Raw genomic sequence first — 22,257 nt, 5'->3', positions numbered from 1 at the left:
AGTGGGTTCTAGATCAAATCAAGCCTGAACTGACCCTAGAAGCTCAAATGACTAAACTGAGGTTGTCATACTTTGGTCACATTTTGAGAAGACAGTCACTGGAAAAGACAATCATGCTAGGAAAAGTTGAAGACAGCAGGAAAAGAGGAAGACCCAACAAGAGATGGATTGACTCTATAAAGGAGTCAATTTGGTAAGACATGAACAAAGCTGTCAAAGATAAGACGTTTGGGAGGACATTGATTCATAAGGTCGCCATGAGTCGGAAGCGACTTGACGGCACTTAACACACACAATAGCACAAACATACAATGAAACCATAGTTGAGCTTGCTAGGCTAAGCCCTGACTTAGAGGATGCTGTTACTTGCTAGATCTGCGTTTCACCTTGCTTGCAGAGATGCTGGTGCACATAATTAGGCTTAACTTTGGCTACCGTGAAGCAAGATAAAGTGTGGTTTGCGTATGGCCATGGAAGGAACTCAAAATCTTACTCTGTCCGAAGGCAGCTTGTTGTTCAGTTTGTTCCCAGTTCTTTGGCCCATCTTTCATACAGGTCTTGTGTTCGTGTTCTTGCGTTCAAATCAGACTTAATTTTTATGTTTTTTCCTCGATGGAACACTTTCTCATTTTAGCACAGTCTGAGTCTCGTTAATGGTGTTTTTCTGGCTGACTATTTCCCAGGGGCTCGCATTTACCTGAGCCTTTTTTCCGGCACATATCCAACTTCCGTGTATTCCACTTGGCTGCTTCCACTGATCCGTGGAGCAGCAGTCCTGTGGGAACTCTTGAACACAGCTCTCCACTTTTACTTAAACTGCTGAAGAATCCCTCGAGGTTTCTGGGACAGCCATGCCTATAGAGCTTTTCGTAATTTCTGTTCCTTTCTGAACATCTACAGTAACCTGATTTGTAAAAACCAAGCATGTTGGCTTTCTCGAGTGGGGAAAGGGGATATTCTTGAGTCAGAACACATGAACACATGAAGCTGCATTATACTGTATCAGACCCTTGGTCCATCAAAATCAGTACTGTTTACTCAGACTGGCAGCGGCTCTCCAGGGTTCAGGCAGGGGTCTTTCACGTCACCTACTAGCCTAGTCCCTTTAACTGGATATGCCAGGGATTGAACCTGGGACCATCTGCATGCCAATCAGATGCTCTACAACTGAACCACCATGTCTTATTTTTATCTGTAGGTCTTATAACAATATTAATAGGAAGCTATCCCCCGCAACTTGGGACAGATCCAAGTTGTAGGAATAAAGGCCCATGGGGAATTGTCAGCAACAAAACCTTTTTTTGGGGGGGGAAGCAGAGTGTGAACCCCGCATGTGTCCCTGTGTGAAGTGGGGTGCTGGCAACCTGAAAAGTCCCAATGAACACAGAAAAGAACTGATAAGATGGAATATGGTTGAAAGAAGATCATGAACAGGCTGGGCAGCATCAGTATGTAATGCTAGAACCTGGCCAGGAAAATCAATGCTAGAACCAGGCCGGGGTAGGGTTGCCAGTAGGGTTGCCAACCTCCAGGTCCTAGCTGGAGATCTCCTGCTATTACAACTGATCTCCAGCCGACAGAGATCAGTTCCCCTGGAGAAAATGGCCGCTTTGGCAATTGGACTCTATGGCACTGAAGTCCCTCCCCTTCCCAAACCCCGCCCTCCCCAGGCTCCGCTCCAAAAACCTCCCGCAAATGGCAAAGAGGGACCTGGCAACCCTAGTTTTGGGGGCGGAGCCTGAGGAGGGCGGGGTTTGGGGAGGGGAGGGACTTTAATGCCACAGAGTCCAATTGCCAAAGCAGCCATTTTCTCCAGGGGAACTGATCTCTATTGGCTGGAGATCAGATGTAATAGCAGGAGATCTCCAGCTAGTACCTGGAGATTGGCAAACCTAGGCCAGGGGGAAATCACTAAAAGATCACTGAAAGGGGTGGGGGTAACATTTGGCAAGAGGAAGGAGGAGAAAATGTTTGTGAAATGTCACCAGCCCTTGTTGCCACTCAGCTGTAGTAATTAATAGACATATTACATGCTTTATGAAGGGTAACACACACCAATCACTTCAAATTACTGTAATAGATATTTCATTCTGCTCCTCATACAGAATTCCATTATGAAAACATGTAATAGCATTTAGGCTACTGGGGGGGGGGGACCTGAAAGAAGAAAACAAAGCATCTGGGAAGGGTCGTTGTTTTGTTTTGTTTTGTAAGTGTGTCATCAGGGAAGTCCACATTTTGCTTAAATGGGATTTGCTTTAACACAATGTAAAAATTTTGGGCTGCGCACTGATCCCCATACTTCATGCAGTCACTTATAATTCAGGGTTTTCCCAGCAAAGAAAGGAAGGATTTCAGCCCTGAGCCTCCCCACCCAAAAAGGTTGCTACCAGAAAAGTTAAACTTTAGATTCACTGCAAATAATACACGGTGGTATACTCTTGTGGGGTTTTTTTTTAAGCCTGTCCTTGAAAAATAAAACGAAAAACCCATGGCACCTTAAAAACTACCCATATTTATGAGCTTCCAGGAAGTGGGCTGTTGCTCATGAAAGCGCATATTGAAATAAAAGTTCATAGTTTTAGATGGGTAATCATGTTGGTCTGCAGTAGAAGAGTGAGAATCAAGTCCAGTAGCACCTTAGGGACCAACAAGATTTTCAGGGTATGAGCTTTCGAGCGTCAAAGCTTCTGCCCTGGAAATCTTGTTGGTCTTTAAGGTGCTACCGGACTCGAATCTTGAAATAAATGTTGTTAGTCTTTGGTCGTTTATGCATGGGTACTTTCACTCACGTTCCACCCCCCCACCCCCATCTATCTTGGTTTTTAAGCAGATGCTGGATGTGTGGAGGTTTTTAAGCAGATGCTGGATGTCCATCTATCTTGGTTGTTCCTTGAAGTTACGCATGAGTTTTCCATCCATTAGAGATGACCTCGCTGCCAGCCCTCCCATTCCTCGTAGAATCATAGAGTTGGAAGGGACCACCAGGGTCATCTAGTCCGACCCCCTGCACAATGCAGGAAATTCACAACTACCTCCCCCACACACCTCCAGTGACCCCCTACTCCATGCCCAGAAGATGGCCAAGGTGCCCTCCCTCTCATGAACTGCCTAAGGTCATAGAACAGCATTGCTGATAGATGGCCATTCAGCATCTGCTTAAAAACCTCCAGGGAAGGAGAGCTCACCACCTCCCGAGGAAGCCTGTTCCACTGAGGAACTGCTCTGTTAGAAAATTCTTCCTAATGTCTTGACAGAAACTCTTTTGATTTCATTGCAACCCGCTGGTTCTGGTCCGACCTTCTGGGGCAACAGAAAACAACTTGGCACCATCCTCTCTATGATAGCCCTTCAAGTACTTGAAGATGGTTATCATATCACCTCTCAGTCTTCTCCTCTCCAGGCTAAACATCACCCAGTTCCTTCAACCTTTCCTCATCCTCTGATAACCTGATTCTTCCCTCTCCCCTGAGCTCAGCCCAGGTGAAATCTCCATGCATAAGGCAAAGTGCAGGATACGCAAGCTTGGCTTCTATCACAGCCAATTACAAAGCAGCATGCCCAGAGGCGGGCATTCAAATACTTCCTGCTTCCTGGGAGCTCTTTCTGAGCAGAAGAAAGGCTTTTTAAAACTGAGGCTTGGATTTCTTCCCCCACCACCACCACCTTCTTTTCAGATTGCTCCATTTTTGTTTTATGTTTTTAAAATGCTTTTTTAATGCGGCAATTGGGTTTGAGGGGAGGGAATTTTCTCTCACTACAGCCAGTTACGAAGCAGCATTTCAAGGAGACTGCTGGTGCATAGACTCCCAACAGGAAAGTGTGGGTCTAGCAAACAACGAACCTCAGGTAAAACCTCCATGCATAAACAGCCTTTAAGGTGCCAAGAGGTTTAGATTTAAATTTAGGTATTGTTTGGGCTATTATTGTTTTAATTTATACTCTGCCTTTCTCATTTGGACTCAAGGTGGATTACGAGTACAATAAAAACTTCCAACCAACCGGTAAACAGATTACAAAATATGAAAACATCATTCAATCAGGAAGCAGATTACAAACTAAGATAACAAGCTATGATCGTGTTGGCAAACCTATGGCACACGTGCCGCAGCCGACATGTCGAGCCCTCTCTGTGGGCACGCGTGGACCCGTCGCGTCTGCCTAGGGATGTGCTGTGTTGCCGTGGTGAGGGCGCTGAGGGCGGTGCTCCTTCTCCCCAAGCCCATGCTCCCCAATCCTGCGCTGGCGCCCTTCCTCTCCTTGCATCCGGGGCAAGCCCCTCCCTTTCTCTCAGCTGAGCTGCAGCCGCAGCTCAGCTGTTTGTCGGCCCCGCCTGTCTTCAGTTTGGACTGGGGAGGCTGTGGCCCAGCACCTTGCCATGCCCCCCCTCAGCTGAGCTGAAGGACAGCTCAGCTGTTTGTTGGGGCCCCGCCCGTCTTCTGTTTGTCTGGGCCCCGCCCATCTAAAAAAGCATTTAGAAAATTCTACAACATTTGCAGACAATCCTACAAGCCATCAGGAAATCTACAAGGAATTTTCTAGCATTGTAGCAGCTGCAAAGGTGAATTTTAGTAACAGATTTTTACAGTTCCGTAAGATGAAGACAACCCTGTGTTTTCTTACTTCTCCAGATAAAGCCAAATTCGAAGAACTTGATCTTTCCTGCCTACGTTCATTAGATTTAGAAAATCTGGGAATGGAGCTAATAGAATTTCAAGAAAGCTCTATCTGGAAATATAAATTCTATGACCTGTGTGAAACACTTGAGAAGATAGAAGGGATGACAAAGGACAGCACAGTTAGTTCTGAAAATGAAATCCTTAAAGTGTGGAATTCTCTGCCAAATAATTTTAAGTCAATGAAAGCACTTGGGATTGCTTTCCTTACTTGTTTGGATCATCTTATGCTTGTAAGCAGCTGTTTTCAGCTTTGAATTATATCAAATCTGACACCAGAAACAGTCTAACAGATGACCTGAGTGCTGCATGTGTTGCTCTCAAACTTACAAAGTATGAGCCAAGGGTAGACAAATTATCAGCATGCACACAACACCAAAAATCACATTAATTGTTCAAAAAATTTGACGATGTCCTCAAAGATGTCACAAAAATGGTGAATTACATCATGGCTCGTGCTCTGAATTGTTGACTGTTTCAAGCACTTCTTGAGGAGGTTCAGGCACAGTATAATTGTTTACTTATGTACAATAATGTCTGGTGGCTGAGCAGAGGACGAGTCCTGGAGAGATGCATGCCAAGTGCAAACTTTTACCTTTCAATAAAAAGTTGTTTGTATCATTGAAAGCTTTGTTATTGTGTTTTTCTTTTAACGCAAAATATGTGAATGTATCAGTTGTTTTTTCTAAACAAAAACCTCAGTATTCAGGTTAAATTGCCGTGTTGGCACTTGGCGATAAATAAGTGGGTTTTGGGATGCAGTTTGGGCACTCGGTCTCTAAAAGGTTCGCCATCACTGAGCTATGATAATGGAGCAGATTACAAGCTATGATAACAAGCTATGGTAACGGGTGCATTGTAAGCCCCTTACTAAAGAACCTCCTCCAAGGACACTGTGCGTTGGAAACAAAACTGTCCATTATTTATTGATCATATTTATATCCTGTGCAGGGCTCAGGGCAGTTGTATGAGGTCACCTTATTCCGAAAACGCTCTTACCTTATGTTCTTTATAAATCCCGAGTTCTTTCTCCTTTGCTATCCTGGCTTCTTTTTCTGGAACCAGAGAAGCAAAAAGCAGCATGACAACACCGATGTAATCCAGATTAATATTTTGGAAGGATATTCATTTTATTTTATTTTTTAGTTGTCAACTAAAATAATGTTTACATTACTTAGCACAGTTGAAAAAAATTGAGAGCTTGCAGGGGGAAAGCTTCTTGTGGGCTGAATTCAGATTTGCACGACTGGTATTTAAAAAAAAAATAACAATCCAAAACTAGAATTGACATGGTGCACCAGTGAATGGTAATTTTCAGACAACAGGCATTAGTATATAAAAGTTTTCAATGTTCAGTGCTCTTTATAAAGATCTTGTTATAGTCTGTGAAACAGCTTTGTAAATTAGCCAATATTACTATTCCCATACTATTGCCATGGTGAGAGATAGTGTGGTCTAGTGGTTAAAGTGCGGGATTAAGAGCTGGGAGACCCAGGTTCCAGTGCCCTGCCACGGAAGCTAGCTTGGGTGACCTTGGGTGAGCCAGCCCAACCTACTTTACAAGGCTGTTGTGAAGGTAAAATGGAAGGGGGGAGGATGGTATAAGCCCCTCTTTGCCCCCACTGGGATACAAAGTGGGATACAAATGAAGCAAATAAAATTAAAATGAATGAAATGTATTGCATACGGGGGGGAGCTGAAACTGAGAGGAAGACAGAAAGAGAATTGTTAACCTAGCCCTAAAAACTTCCAAAATGGCCTGTATGAATAGACAGGAGTTAAACTCTAGTGTGTGTCATTCTAAGGGCAAGCACCTTCCCTCACTGGGGTGAAAGGATACGGTTTAATATTCATGAATGAATGACTTTGGCTTGCCTAAGGCCATCAAATTGTTTGTGTCAGAGCTGGAATTTCCAGTTCGCTCTCTGAGCCTCGGGTTTAGGGCTGCCAGCTCCGTGTTGAGAAATACCTGGGGATTTGGGGGGTGGAGGCTGAGGAGGGCAGGGTTTGGGGAGGGACTTCAATGAAGTATAAAGCCATGGAGTCCACCTTCCAAAGCAGCCATTTTCTCCAGGTAAACCGATCTCTGCCGCCTGGAGATCAGTTGTAACAGCGGGAGATCTCCAGCCACCACCTGGAGATTTATGCAAAAATCGCAGCCACTATGGCCAAAGTTTCTTACATAACCCTGTTTTTATACTATAACTTACACATCACACATAATGACAACAGGCTCTAAGTTATGTATAGTGTAAAAACAGGGCTATATAAGAAACTTTGGCCATAGTGGCTGCGATTTTTGCACAGATCTACATTTGCAGCACAAGTTCTGCTTTGTTTATACTTTCACCACCTGGAGGTTGGCAACCCTACTAGGGTTGTCAACCCCAGGTTGGGAAATTCCTGGAGATTTGGGGGGTGGAGCCTAGGGGAGGTGGGGCTTGAAGAGGGGAGGGACCACAGTGGGGCATAATGCCACAGAGTCCGCCCTCCAAAGCAGCCGTTTTCTCCAATTCCAGGAGATCTACAGGCCGCACCTGGAGGTTGGCAACCACATTTGAGCCCCTACTTCACACACACACCCAGCTCCCATGGTTTCCTCACATGGCACATTATCTGAAAGCCATTATAATTCTCCTACAGACTTGGGGGGGGGGGGAGCCAAGAGCAAGGGCAGCTTTGGCTGAGGCCACGGAAAGAATCAGGACTGTTGGGAAATTTAAACCAGGAGTAACCAGGCAGCAATAAGTAAAATCCTATCTTACCAAAAAAAAAAAAAACAATTAACATGTTTAAGTCTACAACTAACTGCTCAATCACGTCAATGAATGTTTTCAGCCCCAACACTTCACAACATGAATCACCAGAAATGAGACTTTCAATCATTCTGCTTACCCTTTTGTTCTTTCAAATAATCTGCATTTTCCTTCATCCAGAGTTCGGCTTTTATTTTGGCTTCCGTTTCGTTAAGTATATACTAGGGAGAACAAGGGAGGGAAATAAAGAAGCGTGCGTTCAGAAGCTCTCATGAAAATCGGCAACGCAACCTCGCAGTCGGCTTCCTGAGCACCCCGCCCTTCTCTCCATCCCCTTTCTGCCTCCTCCGTCAGAACAACCAGTTTGTCTGCCTGAGGCTTTCAAGTAGCATCAGTAAGGGAAGAGGGAAAGAGTAGGGTTGCCATGTGCCAATTAATGTGGGAGCAATCCGCGCATGCGCATGGCGGAGCGCAGCAAAATATTGTCCCTTCTGGGCTTACCCTGGAAGCAACAGAGACGCTCTAGCACATCCCTAAAAAAAAAACCTCTATGGAAACCACAGAGTTTTGGGAGGAATGTGCTAGATAGTCCCCATTGCTTCTGGGGTAAACCTGGAAGGGGCCTTATTGAATGTGTACTATGCATGGATTGCTCTCCCCACACACTACAAGCAAGCTCCTGCCGGAGGTATCAAATAGGGACCTGGCCACCCTAGGGAAGAGGAAGTGGTAGGGAAAAGAAGGGGAGGATGCCAAAGAGACTGTGGCATGCCAAGAGATAAAGAGACGGATTTGGAGGGGCAACAGAGAGAGGTCACCTCTTCTCCCATGCACTTGGACTTACTCTATGTGCGTGTGTGTGTGGCTCCACCTCCAATGGTGACCACTTTGTGGTTGGCTCTGCCTCCTACGGCAGCCATTTTGTGCTTGCGTCCACCACCCTGTGTCAGAATTCCACCGGCACCCACAGGCTCAAAAAGGTATCCTCCTCTAAAAAAAAAAGGTCATCCCCTGACCAAGCACTGGGTCACCCATGGGGTGACGTCACATCCTGACTTTTACTAGGCAGACTTTGTTTACAGGGTGGTTTGCCAGTGCCTTCTCCAGTCATCTACACTTTACCCTCAGCAAGCTGGGTACTCATTTTACCAACCTCAGAAGGGCGGAAGGCTGAGTCAATCTTCAGCCGGCTACCTGCAACTGACTTCCGTTGGGATCAAACTCAGGTTGTGAGCAGAGCTTTTGACTGCAGTACTGCAGATTACCACTCTGCACTACAGGGCTCTCTACCCCTGCTCTATAGGGGTACAAATAGGCAGCATGTGAGGGGGGACTCTTGCAGTAGCAGTGATCTTGGTTATGTAGCCACACCCCTCTTCCTTTAACCACACCCATTCAGCTCCCCCTCCTCCAATCTGTGGTTCTGCTCTTTCATTACTGAAGAAACAGGTATGGATATAACGTTGGTTTAGATTCCAAAATACCTCGAGAACAGCGAAGCTGCCAGAACAAAATTTTCCTGCCGCCTCCTCCCACCATAGCCCACTGAATCCCCCTGAAACTTTGCATCTGGGGGTCAAGGGACCCTCACAAACAGTACATGGAAGTGGCCGATGGAAAAGCAGCTCTGTTCAAGTGCCGCTGTACTAGCAGTACAGAGCCTTTTGCACCAACCCAAAATTTGAAAACAGTACTTCTGGAGATGACCAGAATGCCTTCCTTTTGCCTCTCAGCAAGTCCAGATTTCCACGCATGCTCTGGATGAAGGAGCGGGGGCCTTCCTTTCAAGGCACAGGGCAGGATTCCCCTACTGTGGCCTGAACCCCACCATGCCAATCTTTTTAAGTTAGGGGGGAAAAACAAAAACCTGAGCACTGCCCCCTCTCTCTGGTGGAATCGTTCCATGAACAAACGTGGAATGTTTATATTTACCTTTAAATTAATTTGTTTCTAAAATGTATACCTTATGGTGGTTGTCTCGCAACCCTTGTTATCTCATCCTTCGATACCCACTCCCTTTCTCCCAGAATTGCTCTAATACCCAGGCTTTTAGCTAGGGGTTTTATTTTACCGCTTTCTAAAATGGTGCCTTTTGTTTTATGGGTAGTTCCAATGGCTGGTTTTTTATATTGTTATGTTGTTTTAATGGTAAGCCCCCTCGATCAGAGCTCTGAAGAGGCGGCACAGAAATAACCTAACCCAACAAAATAAATAACTAACAAATAATGTCCTACTATCCCCTACGGCAGGGGTGGACATGACATAAATGTCACTTGGTTGGGCCGGGCTATGCCTCGCCAGCCCAGTGGGGTGTGTGTGTGTGGCTGCCTCGGCTGGATTGCAGGCCAGATAAGAGCTCTCAAGGGGCCTGATCCAGCCCATGGGCCTTATGTTTGACACACCTGCCCTACGTACTGAATATTCCAAGCTGTTATATGTGCATCCCTGAAACCAGACAGTTTCTTCAGTGGCTATGTAGAGCAAACCTAGAATCATAGAATCACAGAGTTGGAAGGGGCCATGCAGGCCATCAGGTGCAACCCCCCTATGATCAGCAGGATCAGCCTAGAGCAGAAGTGTGAAACTCGTTTGTTATAAGGGCCGGATATGACATAAATGACACTTGGCGGGCCCGGACATGCCTTGCTAGCCCAGACTGGGACTGAGGGGGTGCTACCTTGGCTGGCTCACGGGCCAGATAAGAGCTCTCAAGGGACCAGATCCATCCCCCAGGCTGAATGTTTGACACCTAGGGTTGCCAGGTCCCTCTTTGCCACCGCAGGAGATTTTTGGGGCAGAGCCTGAGGAGGGCAGGGTTTGGGGAGGAGAGGGACTTCAATGCCATAGAGTCCAATTGCCAAAGTAGCCATTTGCTCCAGGGGAACTGATCTCTATCGGCTGGAGATGAGTTGTAATAGCAGGAGATCTCCAGCTACTACCTGGAGGTTGGCAACCCTATTGACACCCCTGGCCTAGCGCATCCCCGACAAGTGTTTGTCTAGCCGCTGCTTGAAGACTGCCAGAGAGGGGTAACTCAGCACCTCCCTAGGCAGCCAATTCCAATGTTGAGCTACTCTCACTGCAAAAAAACCCAAAAAAATCCCCCTAATATCCTATCCTAGCTTTATGCAAACTGCTATGTTTTCCAAGTTCCACATTTTGCAGAGAGGTAAGGGAGAGTGGGGAGACACATTCTTACCATATCTATTTCACTGTCGTCGATTCCACTTAGGTCTAATTCACCGTCTCCAGTAGTTTCGCCTAAACAGAAGCAGCAGAAATTTTAATTAGGGTGTGCATTCATTTCAAATCAACTCCGATTCAAGCCCGGGCTTTTAATCATCTCGGAAATAACCGGCGTGCTGACAAAGCAGTCTTTCAGAGGACAGAGCCTCTTCCATTCTTCCCTCCTCCCCACATAACCACACAGATTTTTCTAAACACGCTTGCCCCTATTGTTGCTGTTCCTTGTGTGAACACAAACTGTTACTGCCGTTAATTAGGGTGAAGAAGAGACACCAACAAGGATCACACATACACACACACACACACAAACTCCTGGGGAATCACCCTTCATGTAATTCAATGAGGAATGCTCAATTAAACACACAATGAAGGAAAGAGGTTAGGAGCCGGAAAGTCAAGGGCGTGCGACGCTTCAGCAGCTGCTGCCCTCGCCCACAGGAAGGACGAGCGCTTGTGTGAATGTACCCAAATTCTCCCAGCATCTGCTTCTCCTGCTGCAAGACTCTCTAATAGAGAGCCAGGCATGTTTAGCCTGAAGAGGAGAAGGCTGAGAGGGGATATGATAACCATCTTCAAGTACTTGCTGTCCATATAGAGGAGGGTGCCGAGTTGTTTTCTGTTGCCCCAGAAGGTCGGACCACAACCAACGGGTTAAAATTAAATCAGAAGAGTTTCCGTCTAGACATTAGGAAGAATTTCCTAACAGTTAGAGCGGTTCCTCAGTGGAACAGGCTTCCTCAGGAGGTGGTGAGCTCTCCTTCCCTGGAGGTTTTTAAGCAGAGGCTAGATGACCATCTGTCAGCAATGCTGATTCTATGACCTTAGGCAGGTCATGAGAGGGAAGGCATCTTGGCCATCTTCTGGGCATGGAGTAGGGGTCACTGGGGTGTTGGGGGGAGGTAGTTGTGAATTTCCTGCATTGTGCAGGGGGTCGGACTAGATGACCCTGGTGGTCCTTTCCAACTCTATGATTCTATGATTCTAATAGAAGTAAGGTTGCCAACCTGCAGGTGAGGCATGGAGATCTCCTGGAATTCTGACTGATCTCCTAACTACAGGGATAATGTAGGCAGCCAAATTATCTTCTTCAATGCTTAGACGTGGCTTCAGAGGGTTCCAGCATTATCAGGGCAGTATTTATTTATTCAAAGCATTCCTAGCCCACCTTTCTCTGCAAGCAAACTCAAGGTGGTTACTGCTGCCCACCTACCAACTAACTGCATTCTTGTGAACACAAGTGAAGCTGCCTTATATTGAATCAGACCCTTGGTACATCAAGGTCAATCTTGTCTACTAAGACTGGTAGCAGCTTTCCAAGGTCTCAGGTAGAGGTCTTTCCATCTCCTCCTGCCAGATCCTTTAACTGGAGATACCGGGAACTGAACCTGGGACCTTTGCATGCCAAGCAGATGCTCTACCACAGAGCCCGCAGCCTCTCCCCTGTTTTCTTTGGGGCCTTAACATCTTCTCAGGAGCCGTCAACTTGGTGCCTCCCATTTATATGCCTGAAGATATTTTCAATTCACAGGGTAATGTTTTCACATTTCTGCTACCTAAGGCGCTTCTTATACTTTACCATTCGATTCTCCTGGGACTACACCAGACAACAACAAATATCTGCTGCAGGCACTTATGATAATATATTGACTGAAAATGACTCTGGAAAAGGTTTTTTAAATGGCATGTTTTAGTCATGGATTTTACTGACAGCTCAGCAAACATACAATCTTGTTCCACAGCATGTGCAACTTTTTTACACCACAACTTTAAAAACACTTGGGGGGGACCTTTTAGAAAATCCATCCCAAAACAGGCTCCCTCGCTCTCTCCCCAAATTTAGCCATAGAGTATTATTGCTAACTTGTAGGGTTGCCAACCTCCAGGTACTAGCTGGAGATCTCCTGCTATTACAACTGATCTCCAGCCAGTAGAGATCAGTTCCCCTGGAGAAAATGGCCTTTGGCAATTGGACTCTGTGGCATTGAAGTCCCTCCCCTCCCCAAACCCTTTGCTGGTGGCAAAGAGGGACCTGGCAATCCTACTAACTTGGGATAAATTTTCTTCAGGACCCAGGATAAAACAGGACTCTTCTTTGTCCTCCAGAGTGCTTAAACTCCCCTTATTACAGGCAGGGTCATTATAATGCTCTGAAGTGCCTTTTCATATTAGTGATGTGAAGGAGATGTGGGACTACAGTGTAAATGGTGAGGTGCTACTGGGAAGATCCCTGAAGACTGATTGGACTGAAAAGCTCTCCAGCGTTCTCCTTTCCAACCAGGGTTCCCAGGATTCCTGCTATGGCAGAAGGCCTCCTGTTGAATTTTTTTTTTTTAAAAAAACCTGGTTAGTATTTGGATGGGAGACCACCAAGGAGAGGCAGGCACCGGCAAACCACCTCTGAATGTCTCTTGCCTTGAAAACCCCATAAGGGGTTGCCCTAAATCAGCTGCGACTTGACGGTACTTTACATAACACACAATCTGCGTAAAGGGGCTCCTGAGTGTACAATCCTACTTAAGAGCCAGCGTGGTTAAGAGCGGTGGTTTGGAGCAGTGGACTCTGATCTGGAGAACCAGGTTTGATTCCCTGCTCCTCCACATGAACGGCGGACGCTAATCTGGTGAACTGGATTTGTTTCCCCACACCGACACACGAAGCCAGCCAGGTGACCTTGGGCAAGTCACAGCACTGCTAGAGCTCTCTCCGTCCCAACTACCTCGCAGGATACCTATTGTGGGGAGGGGAAGGGAGGGTGATTGTAAGCCAGTTTGAGTCTCCCTTAAGTGGTAGAGAAAGTCAGTATATAAAAACCAACTCTTCTTCTTCTTCTTAAGCACACAAGAAGTGCCTTTCTGGTTCTACTTTGGCATACTCTGCAAGCGTCACAACAGCCAGTAGACACTAGTAAATCGCTGCTTACCTTCGACTCCCCTTGTCTAAAGCATTATATAAATAATAATAATAATGGGCAAATTACACGCCGCTTAAGAAAGGCTTTCTGCCTTAAATGAGGGTTGTTTGGGGGTTTTTGGCACAACGAAGTTAGTTCACCAAGTTGGAACTTCTGGGTAAGTTTCCCTTCTTTAATCCTCCAAAATTTATTCTCAACCTTTTGAGAATAACGACAAAGGGAAGTGTCATCCCCAAATGCACAAAAGTCTTTGGAAGCGCCAGCCTGAAAATTAGACCGTTCCCATGTGATGCAGAGTAGGTTTTTTTAAAAAATGTCAACACTTTAATTTAAACTCTGCAGTTTGGTGCCAGTTGTTTCCTGTGACAGCGCCAGGGACGAGAGACCTCATTTGCCAACTGCCAAATTGCAGGGGAAAGGACCTCAAAGGAAGTGATTGGAAATAAGCATGACTTATAGCGGACGCGGAGGTAATGGATGGATATGGCCCTGCCTGCAAATAGCCCCTCTTCAGCCCCCCCTTTGACAGGCATTCATCACATGCAAGAGTTTTGCCAGAGAAGAAGGGCATTCCAACACCCAGGTTTTATGTCCCCCCTCTCTAAACAGAATGGTTTTGTTATAAAATAAACATCCCCTGTAAAGGCTCAAATTTGAGAAAGGAAAAAAAACAACCAGCTGCTTGGAAATGTACCCACGGAAAAGGAAAAAAGAAATACGCCACCGTGATCATCGGGGCACCAGCTGATCTTCCCTTGCCGCTGAGATTGACCATCTGTTGCCCATTAAACAGCTTGCTCCAAAGGGGGCTCCCTGAATCGTGGCTCTTTTGCAGCCAGAAAAGAACAACCCAACCCCCCAACCCCCCCCCCCCCGCCACACATACATACATAAAAGCTTTCAGCTCAACTTTTCCAAACTGTTTCGGAACAATATTCTCCTCTTAAAACCCCATGAAACGTAGTATTCCGTAAACACAGATGTGACCAGCCTCTGGCCTGCAATCTTAAAGCAGGAGAGGTTGCCAATCTTCAGGTGGTGGCAGGGATCTCCTGCTATTACAACTGATCTCTAGCCGATAGTGATCAGTTCCCCTGGAGAAAATGGCTGCTTTGGCAATTGGACTCTATGGCACTGAAGTCCCTCCCCTCCCCAAACCCCACCCTCCTCAGGCTCCACCCCCCAAATTTCCCACTGGTGGCGAAAAGGGACCTGGCAACCATACGGCCATGTGGGTTTTATTTTATTTTAAAAAATTTTTGATGTGGGTTCCTTGCAGGTTTGGGCTTTCTTCTTTTCGTTTGTCAGGGGCGACCTGCAGGGTACAGGTAGAAACAGAGTTCTGAATCTTCCCCCGCCCCCCAAAAAAGAAATGAGGCTCTAGTGCCATTCATTCAGTAAGTGGATCAGAGTGAGCCTTTATGGTTAAGTAAGGGCAAAGAGCCTCCTCCTCCTCCCTCCCCGGACCTTTCTAATCTCTGCAGGGCAACTGGCAGCTTCCGCTGCTTTCAATCAAGGCTTCGAGTCGATTACGGCCCTGCGACTAAAGCGTCAGTCATGCCCTTCCACCATTTCGCCAGCAGAAGATCAGCACCGGAGGAGGGTTACAAAAAGAGACTTTGGATTAGGGGGGGGCTGTAAGGTTGTGTTCACGAGAACTTCACGCCTTTTGATTTTGCGTTGTCCCATCCACACACCCCTCAACCTTCAGCCTATTAACAGCCCTTCTCAGAAACCCTTCTACTAGAGAGGTTAGAACTGTGAGGCGTTCTCAGTGGGGGCACCCCACGTCCCTGGAATGGCCTTTCAGTAGGGTTGCCAACCCCCAGTTACTAGCTGGAGATCTCCTGCTATTACAACTGATCTCCAGCCAAGAGAGATCAGTTCCCCTGGAGAAAAGGGCCACTTTGGCAATTGGACTCTATGGCATTGAAGTCCCTCTCCTCCACAAACCCCGCCCTCCTCAGGCTTCGTCCAAAAAACCTCCCGCTGGTGGCCAAGAGGAACCTGGCAACCCTACCTCTCAGGGGAAGTACTTCTTATGAAAAATTTTTAGTAAGGTCATCTTTGTTTGCATTGGCATTTTGGAACTAGAACTACAGTGTTTTCTTACGAGGAATAGTTTCTGCCCCTGCTACTGATTTTGTGTGTTCTGTAGCCCTGTTCAGAAGTTACAGAAAACACACATACAATCTGTGTATAATGTACACTTGATATTTCTTCGTACATCCATTGAGTAATTCTCATGTTACAGTCAATGCTTATACAGCTGAACGTGCAATACAAACCCCACATTTATCCCGTTACTGGTTCCTGGTTTCATGGACCAGCTTCATGTGTTCATGGTCCTGTTGAATTTTGTATTGATTTGTTGTTACCTGCTGATCTCGGCTTTGGCTGGGGATTGTTCAGTGCCTTCATGGGCCACTGAACGGAGCCACTGGGGTATGTCACATGGAGACATGAAGCTGCCTTATACTGAATCAGACTATTGGTCCATCAAGGTCGGTACTCCGACCAGCAGCGGCTCTCCAGGGTTGCAGGCTGAGGTCTTTCACATCACCTGCTGCCTGGTCCTCTTAACTGGGAATGCCAAGAGTTTGACCTTCAGATTTTCTGCATGCAAAGCAGAGGCTTTATATCCCAGATTTTCCCTATCTAACATGATGGATTTGCAGCACTAGAGCCCTGACAACTATAAATAAACAGGGCACATTTTACATATGTGGACAGCAACTTTTCCATGGCAAAACACAGCATCGAGAAGTTTTCCACCCCACTTCACTGTTGGGGGAAGGGTGGCTGCTTAACCGTTTCCCCTCCACACAATTTGTCTACTCAAGAACATCTGCTCAAGCTGCATTTCCTTCTGCACAGGGAAAGTTATAGGGACGACGTATTCCCCACCCCTTCATCGATGCATAAATTGGATGCTGGACTAGATGGATGACTAATTTCATCCAGATGGTTTCATAGGATAGCTGTGGTGGTCTGCAGGAGAACAGGTAGATTCGAGTCCAGTAGCACCTTCAGGACCAACAAGATTTTCAGGGTCTAAGCTTTCGAACGCCAAAGCTGCCTTCATATCAGAGTAAACCTGCCTTCAGAGCAGACTAAATCTCTAAAGTGCGACTGGACTGGAATCTAGCTGATCTCATCCAGCAGCACTACTCTGATGTTCTTATGAAACGCCTCTCTCTGCCCAAGACCTTGGAAAGCCCTCACCAATCAGATGAGAAAACATTTAGCTAGACAGACCCGCGGTCTAACTTTATACAAGGCTGCTTCATATGTTTTTAAAGCATATGCCTTTTGTCTTTAACATACTGGGGATTATAATTTCAAACAGGCCTTGGAGAAGTTGCAGCCTTTCCTTATTTCTATTACGGGTGGGTGAAACTACATACCTCAAGCCCAAATAAGAAGATTTCCTTACAGACAGCCAGAAACGGATTTCAGGAAATCCTCTGAAGCCTGAAAAGTTAAGTACAGCTCAATTTTCCCGTCCCAGGCTATTAAATAAATCCTGAACGATAAAATAAAATAATTTGTGTTACATGATTCCACAGTGGTTAAATTATTTAAACACACAGAAAGAGAAGTTTAAACACTTCAATGTGACAATAATTATTAGGTATACAGATGAAGAAGAAATAGCGTGGGCTTCCTCAACGCGACCTGAACTATTGACTCTAACCCTGGAAAATCGATTGGCCTATTTGCAATAGGCATTTTCAGGGGATGTGCCAAGATAAACAACCGGAGTACTAGATGTAGCCCACAAATGCTAATACAAACCAAATGCAAGACATGCAGCTATTTAGCTCCTCGTCCCATTTCAATATATTAATGCTACCTAGTTCTACATCTAGGCTCCAACTGATCCCCTTCCACTGTGACCAAGAAACAGAACCCAGAAGGGGCAGGTACTAGGGTTGCCAACTCTGGGTTGGGAAATCCCTGGAAATTTGGAGATGGGGCCTGGGAGGGCAGGGTTGGAGAGGGAAAGAACCATCTGGAGGTTAGCAACCCTAGCTGATAAAAAAAGCTGGGCAAGACAACACAAATAGTAGCAGGGAAGGAGGAGGAGAAGGAGAAGAAGAGTTGGTTTTTATACCTCTATTTTCTCTACTTTTAAGGAGTCCCAAACTGGCTTACAATCGCCTTCCCTTCCTCTCCCCACAACAGGGACCTTGTGAGCTAGGTGGGGCTAAGAGAGTGTGACTAGCCCAAGATCACCCAGCTGGCTTCGTGTATGGGAATGGGGAAACAAATCCAGTTCACCAGATTAGCCTCCGCTGCTCATGTGGAGGAGTGGGGAATCAAATCCAGTTCTCTAGAGTCCACCGCTTCAAACCACCGCTCTTAGCCACTATACCACGCTGAGATGCATCCCTAGGAGGCATGCTGTTCCCCAAGGAGGGGTAGGGGACAGCACAGTAAGAAATCACTTTATTAGTGCATGTATTCAAAATACTGAAAGTAAGCGAGCTGCACAGAATTGTTCTTGCAGGGTAGGCATATAAGCAGGAAAAAATAGGAGGAAGGTTTTTTTTTTTTTTAAAACAAGGCAATGCAACATGCCAGAGCCAACCCCGGTGTCATTTCTTTAAAAACAAAGGTTCAAAAGTGGATTATGTTAACTGGATTACAAACTGTCTGCCCTTGCCAGAGGAAACAGGTTGCACAGCACTCCCCCCCCCCCAAAAAAAACCCCAACCAGGCTACAAAACTATGTCAACAAGACATTAGGAAACAGATTGCCAGCAAGGAAATGTAAAGAAGCTAGATGGAGAGGCAGCCGTTCCCTCTCTGCCGCTGTTCTGGCAGCACCGGAGCTCCAGAATATCGTTTTCTTTTCGCTGCCAGATTGCCGCGCAGTAAAAAGACCTTGCAGTCGCAGAAGCCAAGGGGGAAAGAAGGGGAAACGGCTGACTTTGCATTCAGCCTGCCACACCAAGACTTCCGCAGACCCATCTAGGCTAAGCCGGGTTGTCCCGCGGTCCTATGTGGGTCCTGCAGTCCACCGCAGCGGCTCGGCATCCACACTTGGCTGGGAGACCAGGAGTTATTAGGGAAGGGAGTGCGCGGACTTGCTAGCCGCATCAGTTTCTCCCAGATGTTACGGGTAGAGTATTTTAAGCGTAGGCGTGCTCTCTTCAGGTTGAGAGCTACTAACAGATGGCGATTCTTTAGAAGAGGTTCAGATTGGGGGTGGGGGTGGGGAATGCAACCACCCAGAAGAAAAACCTGAATTATACATTTCCTTCTCGCTTTTAAAAAAGAGCATCGCCGGGTACCCGGCAAACTATTTATGTATTTATAAAAATATTTTGGTCCCACTTTCCGGTCCCTGAGGATCCGCAACGAGGCTTTACAAGCACACAATTATTGCAAAATCCATCAGATCACAGGCAATAAAACACAGTTTTAACCCTCTCCAGCAAGCAGCAGAACAGACATCCCACAACGTGCCATCAGCAAATAAGGAGCAGGATAGAAACAAATTAACCTAAATTTCAAGCCCACTTGAAGAACACAGACTTGATGGCCTTCTGGGAAACTAATGACAAAGGCAGAAGATGAACCCCACAGGAAAAGGAACTCCACAGTCTTGGGTGAGGGGGACGGCAAACCTCCCATTGTAGTAAGAGCATTCGGGCTGTTTGCCCACCGGTGCCCGAGGTGGTTGTGGGAAGAAGTGGAGGAGGGTGGCAACAGAACGCATGCCAGCACTCCACCAGCGTGCTGGAGTCACTTCCAGTAAAAACCAGACATGACACAGTGGATGCTCTAGCATTTGTAAAAACTCTATAGTAAAACCATAGAGTAAAAAAAAACACAATAGCGTTTTTGCAAGTGCTAGAGCCAGCGTGGAGTGGTGGTTGAGAGGGGTGGTTTGGAGTGGTGGACTCTGAACTGGAGAAACAGGTTTGATTCCCTACTCCTCCGCATGAGCGGCGGAGGTTAATCTGGTGAACTGGATTTGTTTCCCCGCTCCTACACAGGAAGCCACTTTGGGCTAGTCACAGCTCTGTTAGAGCTCTCTGAGCCCCACCCACCCCACAGGATGTCTGCTGTGGGGAAGGGGAAGGGAAGGTGATTGTTAGCCGGTTTGATTCTTCCTTAAGTGGGAGAGAAAGTCAGCATATAAAAACCAACTCTTCTTCCAGAGCATCTAAAGTTGTTGCCTTTGGTTCTTACCAGATGTCAGTGCACTGGCACACCAGGCTCCGCCCTCCAATTTTTCCCAGGGGTTGCCAGCTGCATCTTGACAACCCTACTCTGGGGACAACCATGTAGAAGTCCCTGCTATGTGTACTCGCCCTGCAAGGTGTCAGATTAGAACCTGGAAAACCCAGGTTCAAGTCCCCACTCAAGCCACGGAAGCTTGCTGGGTGACCCTCGGCCAGTCACACACACTCAGCCTCGACCCTGGCAGATATTTGGACGGGAGACCTCCAAGAAATACCAGGGTCATGACATGGAGGCAGGCAGCGGCAAACCAACTCTGAGCGTCTCTTGCCTTGAAAACCCCATCAGGGGTCGCCATAACTCAACAGTGACTTGTTCAGTTTATTCACCTTCATGAACACATGAAGCTGCCTTATACTGAATCAGACCCTTGGTCCATCAAAGTCAGTATTGCCTACTCAGATCGGCAGCAGCTCTCCAGGGTTTTAGGAAGAGATTATTCACATCACCTACTTGCCTAGTCCCTTTAACTGGAGATGCCGGGGGTTGAACCTGGGACCTCCTGCATGCCAAGCAGATGCTCTACCGCTGAGCCACAGCCCCTTTGCTCCCTTCAAAACCTTGCTAAGTCTTTCCACTGCCTTTGTCTGATGAGATGGAAAGGAGAAACTACTCTGAATAACAGGATGGGCACTTTTAATCAGTTAAAAGCCGCAAGGAACGACTTAATTATCCAAAGCCTTTCAGAATGAACAGGTCTTTATCTGGTGCCAGAACCAAATTCAGTGTTGGTGCCTCATGAATCTGCCAGGGGAGAGTATTCTACAATCAGGACACCGCCATAGAAAAGACCTCTCCCAACTCATCTGCCTTCATCCAATCACAATTAAGTGCCGTCAAGTTGCAACCAACCTATGGGGTTTTCAAGGCAACAGACGAACAGAGGTTGTTTGTCGTTGCTTGCCTCTGCGTAGCAACCCTGGACTTCCTTAGTGGTCTCCCGTCCAAGTACTAACCAGGGGTGACCCTGCTTAGCTTCCAAGATCTGAGGAGATGGAGCTAGCCTGGGCCATCCAGGTTGGGCCATAATCAGCGGAGGTGGAAAGTGTAGTCAAGTTGCGGCCAACTTACGGTGACCCCTCGTGGAGTTCTCAAGGCAAGAGACCAGCAGAGGAGGTTTACCAGTGCCTTCCCCTGTATCACAACCCTGGTCTTCCTTGGTGAGCCAGCGTGGTGTAGTGGTTAAGAGTGGTGGTATGGAGTGGTGGACTCTGATCTGGAGAACCAAGTTTGATTCCCCACTTCTCCACGTGAACGGCAGAGGCTAATCTGGTGAACTGAATTTGTTTCCCCTCCCCTACACACGAAGCCAGCTGGGTGACCTTGGGCTAGTCACAGCCCTTTTAGAGCTCTCTCAGCCCCACCTACCTCATTGGGTGTCTGTTGAGGGGAGGGGAAGGGAAGGTGACTGTAAGCTGGTTTGATTCTTCCTTAAGTGGTAGTGGAAGTCGGCATATAAAAACCAACTCTTCCTCCTCCTCCTCTTCTTCGTGGTCTCCATCCAAATACTATCCATGGCCACCCACTGACAAGTGTGGGTTAATCTTGGCTATTCAGGTTGCTGCCTTCATTCAGCACTGGTCCAAACCTAGCATGACAAAAGGTTGTGAGCTAAACAGAGCGGTTCCGCTTACCTGCCATTCTCTGCCTGTTTTATACTCCCTGCTGTTTAGAAAACTACCGAGGCCTTTTAACAGGGGCGGTCAAGGGGGTAGCCTTGGGCTAATTTTGTTTTTGCCCTGTTCCAAAACCTTTCGTGCCACCAAGGGTAATTAAACCCGCAGATCTGGTCCAGTGTGCTAGGCTTCTACTTAGCACCGATGTTAAAAGGCAAGCGAGAAGGTCAAAAACTATGACTCATCAAACGTGTAATGAGAAAATGAGATTCAGCCGGGCTATTATATCTGTGTCAGGATTCCATTTTATCTTGAAATGTGTATATTAGAGAGCAAGGAAGTTAAGGTTTTGTGTTTTTTTTTCCCTTTTCCAAATTAGTCTGATAAAGATTCTTCCCCCCGCGGGCATATTACTGGCAACTGGTGAGTTTCTACCATAGCAACAAATCGGTTTGATACTGCATTGTAGCAAAGCCAAGATAGGCTCCTTGAGAGTAGGCATAATGAGTAATAGACTGAGTGGTGATCCAAGAGCACCCCCCACTTCCTTTCTCCTCTCTGCCATTAACTCCCAAGTTAGCCCTGGACAGTAAGTGGTCATCCCTCAGTGGAGAAATACATGGAAGGGTCTGTGGCTCAGTGGTAGAGCATCTGCTTGGCATGCAGAAGGTCCCAGGTTTAATCCCTGGCATCTCCAGTTAAAGGGACTAGACAGGTAGGTGATGTGAAAGACCCCTGCCTGAGATCCTGGAGAGCCGCTGCCGGTCTGAGTAGACAATACTGACTTTGATGGACCA

The 22,257-nt window shown here is 46.8% G+C and overlaps 1 protein-coding gene across 1 annotated transcript in view; it reads right to left on the bottom strand.

The window, feature by feature from the left end:
- Positions 1-22,257, bottom strand: part of BRF1 (BRF1 RNA polymerase III transcription initiation factor subunit) — a 237,084-nt gene that overhangs the window by 58,699 nt on the left and 156,128 nt on the right. Inside the window, exons 12-14 of the mRNA XM_056851232.1 lie at positions 10,632-10,693; positions 7,572-7,653; positions 5,676-5,731 (exon numbers count right to left, since the gene is read on the bottom strand). Of these exons, the coding sequence (XP_056707210.1) occupies positions 5,676-5,731; positions 7,572-7,653; positions 10,632-10,693 (200 nt within the window). The remainder of the gene's footprint in view (positions 1-5,675; positions 5,732-7,571; positions 7,654-10,631; positions 10,694-22,257) is intronic.

The sequence above is a fragment of the Euleptes europaea genome, chromosome 6 (genome assembly GCF_029931775.1).
Source record: "Euleptes europaea isolate rEulEur1 chromosome 6, rEulEur1.hap1, whole genome shotgun sequence".
In the NCBI taxonomy this organism is placed as follows: domain Eukaryota; kingdom Metazoa; phylum Chordata; class Lepidosauria; order Squamata; family Sphaerodactylidae; genus Euleptes; species Euleptes europaea.
Note: the sequence above shows the minus strand (reverse complement) of the source record. Positions and strands in the feature narration are given on the sequence as shown.